General features: G+C 31.8%; 1 protein-coding gene across 1 annotated transcript in view; it reads right to left on the bottom strand.

Moving 5' to 3' along the window:
* Positions 1 to 12,070, bottom strand: part of Hace1 (HECT domain and ankyrin repeat containing E3 ubiquitin protein ligase 1) — a 79,715-nt gene that overhangs the window by 59,978 nt on the left and 7,667 nt on the right. Inside the window, exons 3-6 of the mRNA XM_076858388.2 lie at positions 11,624 to 11,713; positions 10,602 to 10,706; positions 5,552 to 5,627; positions 859 to 990 (exon numbers count right to left, since the gene is read on the bottom strand). Of these exons, the coding sequence (XP_076714503.1) occupies positions 859 to 990; positions 5,552 to 5,627; positions 10,602 to 10,706; positions 11,624 to 11,713 (403 nt within the window). The remainder of the gene's footprint in view (positions 1 to 858; positions 991 to 5,551; positions 5,628 to 10,601; positions 10,707 to 11,623; positions 11,714 to 12,070) is intronic.

The following is a 12,070-nucleotide window of genomic DNA, read 5'->3' as shown; positions in this document are numbered from 1 at the left end:
AAAAATCTGGGTCACTGGGGCTGAATATGTAGTTCAGTGGTAGACGCTTGCCTCACCAGTGTCTGGGATTGATTCCCAGCATCACACACATTTTAAAACAAAATGGATCATTCAAGATATCTCAGATCTTTTTTATTTTTTTCCTTCACATAGAATATTTTTTAAATTTAATAATACTGACTCAGAAAGTAAGCACCAAAGAGAAGGAACACTTCTTGAAAACACTGATTAGTTTTCAGATGATAAAAGACAAAAAATATAAACAAACACTGGTATTCACAAGTTCCAGACTATTTAAGCAATATCAGTACTCATTTTCCTCACTAATTCCAATAACTGAGGTTTAAACCGGAAGAAAAATTATAATTGCTTAGAATACATGTAAATACATATTTAAATTTTTAGCGTACGCAGCCAACCATGGTAATGCATGCCTAAAATCTCAGCTACTTGAGAGACCAAGGTAGGAGGATCACAAGTTAGATGCCAGCCTGGGTAACTTAACAAGACTTGTCCCAGAACAAGTTTTTTTAAAAAACAGCTAGAGATGTAACTCAGTGGCAGAGTGCTCACCTAACATGCACAAGGTCCTGAGTTTAAGTTCTAATACCACGAAAAAACGTTAATTTAGCTATTAAGATTTATGAATCAGATAAAATTAGAGTACAAATTACAAATATTTTGAAGAATTAAGAGCATTATTTTCTTCTATTTCCTTTGTCTTACATAAAATTTAATCCCCAGAAGCCCACAGGATTTACAAAATAATATTTTATTATAAAGTTTCATGTTCCAAAACACACAGTGAAGTTTTCAAAACAAGCAAAAGCAACTTCAAGCCTTCATGGGTGTACTCACTGTTTTGTGCCCATTCTGGCAGGCCACATGCAGTGCTGTCTGCCCCATCGCATCCTCAACATCGACATCACTGACATGTTGCACGAGGTCATGGAGCAATTCTGTCCGACCATTCACAGCCAGCCAGTGTATCTGTGAAGTCATTTAGTTACTTAATATCAAGAATATTTCATAAGAAAACAAAAAATAATGCTACTATTTCTCAAATGAACATGATATGCAAATTAAAGATATTTTAAACCCATATACTTTTTCCCTTTTTTTTTTTTTTAACATGAGAAAGACACATGGCATCAGATTACTCCATCAGGTATTACAAAATCAAGACTAAAATAGTATGGTTCCTAGGCTGAAGATCACCAAATACTTTGCAAGAAGATTTAGATGATGATGTTGAAGAAGTCTCCCATAAAGCACAAAGAAAAAAAAAAACAGAACAAAAGAGAAAACATAATAAAATTGATGACCTAGTCCAAGTGGTCTAAAATTCAAACATAAGAGTTAGGAAAAGAGAGAATAGGGGAGTGGGAATCATCCAAGTCATAATGTATGAAAATTTCCATGAGTTCCCATTACATAAGTTTCTAGGTTGTTGGAACTCAGTGTTATCCAGTCAAATGAATAAAATAAATCTAACCAAAACATATAATCATGAAATTTTAGAATGCTGAAGCACAAAGTAAATTCTGTAAGTTTCTAAAGACAAAAGAAAAAAAAAACAGGTTTCATATAAAGGCTCAAGAATCAAAATGGCACCAAACTTCAAGAATGAAAACTAGAAGACAACAAAGCAATGCTTTAAAAATACAAAGGGATAATGATATCCAGCCTAGAATTTTATTGTCAGCCAAATTATCAATTATATAATTGTGCAAATGCAAAGAATCAAGTCATATTCAAACATGCAAAATGGCAACAAATTTATCTCCCACGCACCCTTTCTTAGGAAACTACCAGTTGATATGCTCCAGCAAAGTGAAAGAGAGAGACATAAGACTCAGATAACACAACTCAAAGCAAAAGAGAAAAAATAAATAAACTAGAACTAATTAAGTGAGCTCAGCAAGGTTGTACAATACAAGATTAACACACACACACACACACAAAAAAAAAAAACCCTGCACTTTATATACACTAACACTAAACATGCAAAAACAATTAAATGCAATACCATTTACACAACTGCTCCAAAGAAAATGAGATTCTTGGCTAAATGCTTAATAAAACATGCACAAAATCCCTATGCTGAACAGTACAGAATGCTAATGAAGAAATCAAAGATATATATGAATGGAAGGATACACTGTGTTTATGGATTGGAAGACTCAATCAACATAAGATATCAATTATCCCCAAATTGATCTTTCAGTTTAATATGACTCTAATCAAAATCCCAGAAAGATATTTTTGTAGACACAGAGAAATTTGCCCTAAAATTTATATGGAAATAAAAAAGAACCAGAATAGCTAACACAAACCTCACAAAGAAAAATTACAGTGGGAGGAATTACTCTTGTGATATTAAGTCTTGCTACAGAGTTGCAATAATCAAGATAGTATAGTACCAAGGCTGCAGATATAGCTCAGTTGGTACACTGCTTGCCTTGCACACACAAGGCCCTGGGTTCGATCCCCAGCACCCTCCCCCCCCCCAAAAAAAAAAGAAGATAGTGTAGTACTCACAGAGGGGTAAACACATAAATCAATGGAATGAATGAAAAGCACAGAAAAGGCCCAAGTAAATATGCCCAATTGATTTTTAAGAAAGATGCAAAAACAATTCCATGCAGAAGGGACAGCCTTTTCAACAAACAGTGCTAAAGAAACAGACAAGAACTGAGGTTGTGGCTCAGTGGTAGAGTGCTCGCCTAGTAAGTAAGCATGAGGCACTAGGTTCAATCCCCAGCACCATATAAAAATATTGTGTCCACCTAAACCTAAAAAAACAAATATTTTTTAAAAAAAGAAACATAGATAAAAAAAGCATTCATGGGATTTTTATTATTTCTGTAGTCCCCTATGAGTTTATAATTTCACAAATAATATCTTAAGATTTAAGTTTTTAAATGAAATAAATGAGTATCTATATGCCAATAAAAAAAGAACCTCAATCTAAGCCCCATATCTTATACAAATATTAACTCAAAAGAAATCACAGACATAGATGCAAAATGTAAAATTAACACTTTTAGAAAAAAAAGGGATAAAATCTTCAGGATGTTGAGCTAAACAAATAGCTCTTAGCCTTTATACCAAAATCATGATCTATAAATGGAAAATCTGATAAAGTCTACTTCATCAAAATCAAAAACTTTTGCTTTTCAAAAGACCCTGAAGAAAATTCAAAAAAAAAAAAAGATCCTCATGAGAGTTTGAAAAGCAAACTACAGACTGGGAGAAAATATCTAAAAATCACATACCTGAAATAAAGCCCTTTTCTCTTGGATATATAAAGACTTCCCACAACAGCTTTTTAAAAAATCCAATTAGAAAATGGATAAATGACATGAATTGGCATTTCGTTCCATATAAGAGGATATGATATACAAATGGCAAATAAGCCTATGAAAAGATGTTCAGCATCACTGACAATTGGGCAAATGCTTATTAAAAGCACAATGAGATCATTACACATCTATCATAATACTCCGCAAAAAAAAACATTCAAGCTTCCTGGCTACACATCTGTAATCCCAGTGATTTGGAAGGCTTGAGCCAGGAGGATCAAAAAGGGGGGAAAATGCTTGCAGCAAATTCTGGCAACAAATTGAAAAACTGTATCACTCAGATATTATTGGTAGGAATATGTAATAGCAGAATGTGCATTATATTAGCACTCAGAAATATTTAGACACAAAGATGAAATTTTTAAATCCATTAAAATAGCTGAGAAGAATTGCCTAGAGATAGGTAGACTTTAGGGGGGCAAGTTTGGGAAGACCAAAAGATTTGTTTCCTTCACCAACCCTTGTCAAATCATTTGACTCTACATTTGTTCATGAATAATTTTATTCAATAAAAATTTTAAAATTATTTTCTACTCCATCTTCCTTGAATTTCAGGAATTAAGCAAAGATAAAAACATATGTGATTCAACAGATTAAATTAACAACAGACATCTTATATTGCCTAAACTGGGTAGTATCCTAGAGATCTACATCATTTCAAAGGGTTCATACCTCTGTGGCACCTACCAAATCACTAATTCTGTAGATACACAGAACACAATCTTTCCTTACAGAGTAGATGATATTATATTGCTAATATATAACAAAACCTGTAGAGCCCATATAATAATCATGATTAAGCTTATTATTTAATAAGCCACTCAAAAAAATTCAAATTTTAAGGAAGGTCCTCTCCTGAAAGGACTTTGCCCTCTCAACTGAGGGTATCTTTTCTTTCTCCTCTAATAAACTTTACCATATTTTAAAATATATATATATATATATATATATATATATATATATATATATAATATACATAGATTTATATTCTGTATATAATTTTAAATTTTATATATACCTATAAACATATATAAAAAATACTGTTTTTCTTATATCTCTCCCCCAAAAGTCTTTAATCAAAAAGGCCTTGAAAACTGGCTTGGTAAGTAAATAGTCAATATTCTTCTTTATTTACAAATTAAAAGGTAAAAATCAGGCTGGGCATTGCATAGCATGTGTGAGGCACTGGGTTCAATCCTCAGCACCACATTAAATAAATAAATAAGTTATAAAATTCTGATAAAGAAATAGGTTTTTTAAAAAAAGATAAAAATCTACAAGTATTATCAAAGAAAGGTGAAATTCAATTTAACAAATAATACTTAATATCTTCTGCCATGACTTCAAAATTATTGTTCAATAATTCTATTTTATCTCTACTTTCAAAATGAATAAGGCTCTATTAAATGATGATGATGATTGGTTAAAATTCTGAGATTTCAACAATCCTATTAGTAATAGCTCATACCACCTTCCTTACAATATTTATATGGCTCAAAACTAGATTAACCTGCCAGGCATAGGGGTGCATGCCTGTATTCTTAGCAACTTGAGAGTCTGAAGCAGGAGGACCACAAGTTTAAGGCCAGCCTGGGAAACTTGAGACCTGTCTCAAAATAAAAAATAAAAAGGGGTAGGGATGTAGCTCAGTGGTAAAGTGACCTTGGGTTCAATTCTCAGTACCAAAAAAAATATGGCAAAATGGATAAAAATACTAGTTTAAGATATAACACATCTAAAAGAATATAGGGCAAATATTAACTGTGATTACCTCTGAACCCAGGGATTATAAGGAGTGCTAATTCTCGTTTTTACTTTATTCCTTTCTCTCTAGCTACACCATTTTCCTAAAATGAAATATTAACAGTACTCAAATGGACATAATGAAAACAACTCTCCTACAAAGAACTGATAACATATCTTAGCAGAGATGCTCCTAAGAAGTCCCTTGAAAGTCAGTGACCAAAGTTAGGCAAATAAGACTTCAAAATAAATGATAATCATAATCTAATAAAGAGAAGTGAACTACAACTTAACTGAAAACTATATCTCAAATCATTCTACACCTTCTTAAATACTATAAAGATCTCACAGAAACACTCATACTACATTGTTCATTGCCATCACGTATTCAAGATTGTATTAAAAAAATTATTTTAAAAAATCTCAGATAAAATAGCACTTACTGCTGTAAGGCCTTCATTATTACAAATGTTGACATCAGCACTGTATTCTAATAATTTACTCATACATTTCTTCTGCCTAAAAAGAAAGACAGTCACAGATAACTGATACTAGAAAAAATATACAAACTACAATTATTTTACTGAAATATTAATTACAATCAACATTAGTTGATATATATATCTGTATTTTCAACTATAACTAAAATATTTAAATGAACACTATTTGAAATAAAATATAAAATTGTTTCTATGATTCAAAGATAACATGATAAAGAAATAACCATTAAGTTTTCATGTCACTGGAACAAACTTATCATTCAAACTGCAGAAATTTCTAGTGTTGACTAAATGGAATAGTAATTGCCATAAGAAATATAAGCATAGCAAAATGTTTCAATGTTGTATTCCACATTCGTGATTGGAAAATACTAAATACTGAGTTATAAAAACACAATCAGAAAACCTGTAAAATATATGTCTATGCATTCCTCTCTACCCACTTCATTTTTTTCATTTTTATTATGATAAAATACACATAACATAAAATTTATCATTTTAAACATTTAAGAGTAAAGTTTTGTGGTATTTTACTTAGTACAAAGTCAAAGATCATCCATGTTGTAGCTTATGTCAAAATTTCCTTCCTTTTTGAGGCAGAATAATATTTCATTATGTGCATATGCCATATTTTGCTTAGCCATTCATCAGTTGATGGACACTTGTTTCCACATTTTAACTATTATAAATAATGCTTATGTACACAGGTATGTGAAATATTTCTTCAATACACTGCTTTCAATTCTTTTAAATATATACCCAGAAGTAGAACTGCTAGATCACATAATAATTCTATTTTTAATATTGTGAAGAACTGCCATATTTTGTTTTCATGTTTGTTTTTGCAGTGCTAGGGATTGAACCCAAGACCTCATGCATGTAAGACAAGCAGTCTATCACTGAACAACATACACCTGCCCCAAAGAGCTATCATATTGTTTTCCACAGCAGCTCTTCCATTTTACATTCTTACCAACTACACAAGGGTTCCAATTTCTTCACATACTGGCCAATATTTGTTATTTTCTGGGGGTGTTTGTTTTTTTATGGTAGTCATTCTAATGATTATGAATTGGTATCTCATTGCAGTTTTATTTTGCATTTTCCTCATTAGTGATGCTGAGCATCTTTTCATGTGCTTATTGGCCATTTGCATATCTTTAGAGACATGTCTCTTCAAGTATTTTGCCCATTTTTGTACAGTTCACTCACTGCATTTTGTTCACAAAGTTTCTTCTTAGCCTATCCATTCCTAGTTACTATTCAATATACACCTTAAATTCCCCTTCATTAATAAAGTCTGTATGAATTCCTGTGAACTACATGGAACCTCATATTCATGTGGAAGCATATTACCTACTGGTATCACTCATTTGGCAATCAATACACACACACACACACAGGGGCTTAACTATGCTCAGCACTGAACTGATTGAGGAAATATAATCTGTGGCATGAAGTTATGACCTAAATGAATAAATAGAAATATATACAAAACAGTGCATATAGTATTAATACATGTATTAATAATATACTACACATGGTATATAGTGGTATATGCAGAGTAAATGGCAGAAATGCATATATTACCATTTATTCAACTAATTCATAAACTTCTGCTATGTATTATATCATATTTCCTTAATCAACTCATAATTAAGCATAGCCAGACCAATAGTGGCTCTCAAAACTCCATTAATCATTAAAATTATTAATGATCACATAAATCTTTTAAAAGAAAAAAAAGGACTAGCAAATGACTTTTTTTTTCGCAAATTACTTTTCTTGTTGAGTTTTACACTTAAAACAAAGTTAAATGTCATTTAAAACTCATATTATAAACTAGGCTAAGACTAAGGCGGGAGAATCCTAAGTTCAAAGCAAGACTCAGCAACTTAGCAAGGCCCTCAGCAACTTAGTTTGCCTCAAAATTAAATATAAAAAGAGCTGGAAATGTGGCTCAGGAGTTTAAGTTCCTCTGGGTTCAATCCTGGTGCCAAAAATAAATAAATAAATCACATTATGATCAAAGAAATGTAAGAAAATAAAGCTCAGAATAAACTCTTAAGTTTGAATATTTACAAACTTTCCTCGTGTAACACATCATTATGAAGATCTTAGAAAATAAATTCTCACTAAGCACAGAAGGGCACACCTATAATCCCAGCTACTCCAAAGGTGAAAATAAGAGGATCTCAAGTTAGAGGCCAGCCTGGGCAACCAAAGAGGACCCTATTTCAAAGTTCTTTTTGCTTTTTTTTGTTTTGTTTTGTTTTTTTAAAGAGAGTTGAGGATGTTAAAAAAGAAAATTCTCAGCTTCTGTGGAAGCTTAATGGGGCTTCTTTTAGAAAGGAAGGCAATCCAACAAAACACTAATAGTGACAAGAAAAATACTAAAGCAGGCCAACAGAAATATATTATCCATCTAACAATGACAGCAAAGGAAGCAAAAGAAAAACTAATGGACCAGCAAAAGTAGTAGAATTCTCCTGTGACTTCTACTTCAGTATGGACAAATTTGAATTCATAATGACGTTATAGAAAACAGCTATTTCTGAAAACACCAATACCTTTAGGAAGTAACAAGGATTCAAGTCAGTTAGCAAACATTTACTGAGCATCTCTATATTGTACAAGACATCAATTCAATTTTTAAAAAGCTAAAATATTTAAATATTGGATATTAAAAGCACACTTTATTAAAAAAAAAAGGCAACCAAATTAGCAAATGGGTGATGAACTCTTCTAATTCCTTTTCTCTTGCTGACTTGATAAGTGAATCATGTAATACCTGTCAAATTTCTTCATCTTTAAACTGTAATAGTCTTTTCAATTACTATTTGCAGAAACAGTGATCAAAGCTATTTTCTATGTACTTAAAAGGCCTGTATACTGGAAAACAATATATAAAACATCCTTTTAGCAGATCAAGAACATCCTGTCTTTCAAGTCTAAAACTGTAAAGGTTAAATTTAAGTTTTTCTTTCCTGTTCAGGTTAAGTTTTGCTTTTCTGTAAGTTTAAGTTCTGTTTTCCTGGAACCCAAAACTTATGTTAAAAACAGTTACTTATGTCAAAATATACCCTGACCCAACACCCCCTGACAAAAAGCATGATTATTCTGTAATGGTTATTTTATAAAAATCCCACCCTCGCACCCTAACTGCCATATGAACTTCCCTGTTTAAACACTGCATAAAAACTCTGCTTAAGCTGTGCTCACTGCTCCGGCTTCTCTCAGGAGAACTCTGAGCCCCAGCATGCTGGTGTAATAAACCCTTTGCTTTTGCATGAGATAGTCTCTTGGTGGTCTCTTCCTCCGACGTTTGCCCGACCCTAACAAAACATACTTCTTGATCCTTACATTGAAACTGTTTGAGTAAGTCTACCTACAATTACAGTGGACTTTTAATCCCTGCCTTGTACCAATGTGTCCTTCCGTTTATGATGGTTGACAGAACACATATAAACTTTTCAAAGACTATTGTCAGTAGCCAGGCACAGTGGCATATACCAGTAATCCCACCATCTCGGGAAGCTAAGTATTGCCAAATTCGAGGTTAGCCTTAGCAACTTAGTGAGGCTCTAAGCAACTTAGAAAGATCCTCTCAAAATAAAATACAAAAAGAGCTAAGGTATAGCTCGGATGTAAAGTGCTCCTGGGTTCAACTGCCAGTACCAAAAGGGAAAAAAAAAAAAGACTGTTAAAACTGTTGTCACTATCCTATTAACACCTGGGAAAATAGATCTGAGATCAATTCAGCTCTATGATCTTGAGTTGACACACTACAATATACCTAAAGATTTTTATAAAAACAACTGTTTAATCAGCATGTTGTTATCAGTTAAAACAACAGACAATTAAGCTGGTTCATGTGTTAACGCATAAAAGGAGACACATCAGACAGTGTGAAAAGATTATGTCTTTCCCCTGCCCAACCCAGACATCACTATGGTTCTTTATCTTTTTGGTTCAATTTTCATCCTTATATGCAAAATTTGTGCCTCAGATTGATGCAGTGGGTAATCCCAGTTTAGAACAGGAAACAAAAATATCTCCAAAGTTAATCAAGAGACACAACAGGAATGTACTTCCATAAAGAAGTTTTATAGTACTCAAAAAAGTTCCTCAATGCCTCAATCAAAATCTACTTATTTTCATTTTAAATTTACTTCCAATCATTTTGGTATCATTTCTTGGTCCAACAGAATTCTAGATGAAAAACAGTGGCAGAGGCAGACACAGAAGTGTGACACTCAGAATTCCTCATAGAAAAGAAAAACAAAAACCATAAAAATTAGAGTAGGGTTTAGAATAGCACACAATAACACAATGATGTTTAGATGATGACCAGAATTAAGAATTGGCAAGAAGAGGCAAAAATATACTCAATACACAAAGTTTTTCACTTTTTGAAAATACTCTTTTTTTTTTAAGCACAATCATTTATTTAGGAAACTTTTTTTCACAGTTAAAATGAAAAAAGTTTTAACACTGAAAGTTACCCTTAACTAGAAAGTTTACATCAATACAGTTATTCTCAAACAACTGTAAACTTGGTACAATGTGCTCACTGTCCTTAATTCTACTACTAAAATTAACTAAACAAGTAATTTAGGAATTAAGCCATGGAGTTATGAGTGGCAAAAGATTGCAGGGAAAAAAGACAACAAAAAACAGAGGTTAAAATTATGCTTTTCAGAAAATGTCATTATAATACAAGTAATGATGAACTATTGCAATATATTTTTAGGAAGAAAAATATTAATGAATAATAAGTTATTAAATGATATTTTTAAATGTAACAATGATCTAAGACCCACTTTGAGAAAAAATACTTATATATCCTTAAGAAACAAAAAAATTATAACAAGTAAAATGTATTATTTTTCTAATTTCTCCCTAAGGCAATTATGGAGGGGAAGGTCATCAAATCAAGGTAGAGTGAAATACTAATAAAGCTTTAGCTACTTTAGGAAACTAAATATTTTACCCATTTCTAGCTGCCAAATGAAGAGGTGTACAGCCTGAAATATCTTGATAGTTAGGATTTGCTCCTTTCTTTAACAGCAAAACCAAGCATTCCACTGATCCACAACTAAAAAATATTAAAAGACAGTTAAAATACATTCAACGAAAGCCACACTTGACAAAGTTTAAATAAAAAACAAAAACTTCTATTAAACAACATTATTTTAAAACTCTGTATTTATCTACAATTTGATTTAATTTCTGTCACAAATACCCTCTATCTTCAAAATGGTACATTCTATTAGGAAAGCTATAAAGGATTTGAGATGTTCAAATAAAGCAAAATAAAGAATTCATTTATAAAAGAAGCTATATAGTACTCTCAATTTTTGGATTTCCAGGAATCAACTTAATCATAAACAATTAATTTAAACACATCTACCTATAGCCAGAAAGAAGAACAGGTATCAATAAATTAACTGATTGATTATACAGTAGAAGACTACAGATAAAAAAAAATGGTACTCCCACAAAGATAAAAATATAGATTGCTGTATGTACACACATGGATGTATAACCAATGTGATCCTGCAATCTGTACACGTAGAAAAATGAGAATTCATACCCTATTTGAATCAAATGTATGATATGTCAAAATCATTGTATTGTCTTGAGCAACTAATAAAAAAAAAAGATAAAAATATAAAATGAATGACTTCAAATACATTTAGCTTATTCCTTCTATCCCTTTTATTGATGGGATAAAAGAAAAATTGGGTGAATTCACACTCTGTGTATGCCAGAAAAACAACCCCACACCTAACCTAGAACAAGCTAAGACAATAGGACCATGAGACTTGAGTTCAATCCCAAAGTTAATCATTTATCTAGAGAGAATACATAGCATACTAGTTCCTAAACAGGATAAAGACTATTTGACTGCCTGTACTTATCTCTCCCCATAAATATTATGAGACAATGGTGAGTCAAACTCATGATTCTTAGGTTAGAACAGATTTTAACAAAAAATATCTTTAGTCTTACTTTGCTGCAATGTGAAGCAAGCTTCTTTTCACACGTCCAAATGCATAATTGACATCAAATTTTGAATTTGACAGTAGTTCAGAAACAGACCTATGCTCCCCAAAAAAAAAGATTAAAAAAAGAAATCAATATGTAAACAAAAAATTTTAAACATAATAAATCAAGTTAATACTTCTTTAAGTCTTCTTAATAATTATTCAAGGGCTGGGGGCTGTAGCTCAGTGGTAGAACACTTGCCTAGCATATGAGAGGCACTAGGTTCAATTCTTAGCACCACATATAGATGAATAAAATAAAGATCCATGGACAACTAGGAAAAAAATAAGAAATTCTTCCTAAAAAAAAAACATAATAATAATTATTCAAAAGGTTCTATCTCTTATCAACCAAAAAGTAAAGCACTATTCTAAAGTACAGAATGGTAGCCAGAAAATATTACCCATAATT

Source organism: Callospermophilus lateralis, chromosome 6, assembly GCF_048772815.1.
Source record: "Callospermophilus lateralis isolate mCalLat2 chromosome 6, mCalLat2.hap1, whole genome shotgun sequence".
Lineage (NCBI taxonomy): Eukaryota > Metazoa > Chordata > Mammalia > Rodentia > Sciuridae > Callospermophilus > Callospermophilus lateralis.
Note: the sequence above shows the minus strand (reverse complement) of the source record. Positions and strands in the feature narration are given on the sequence as shown.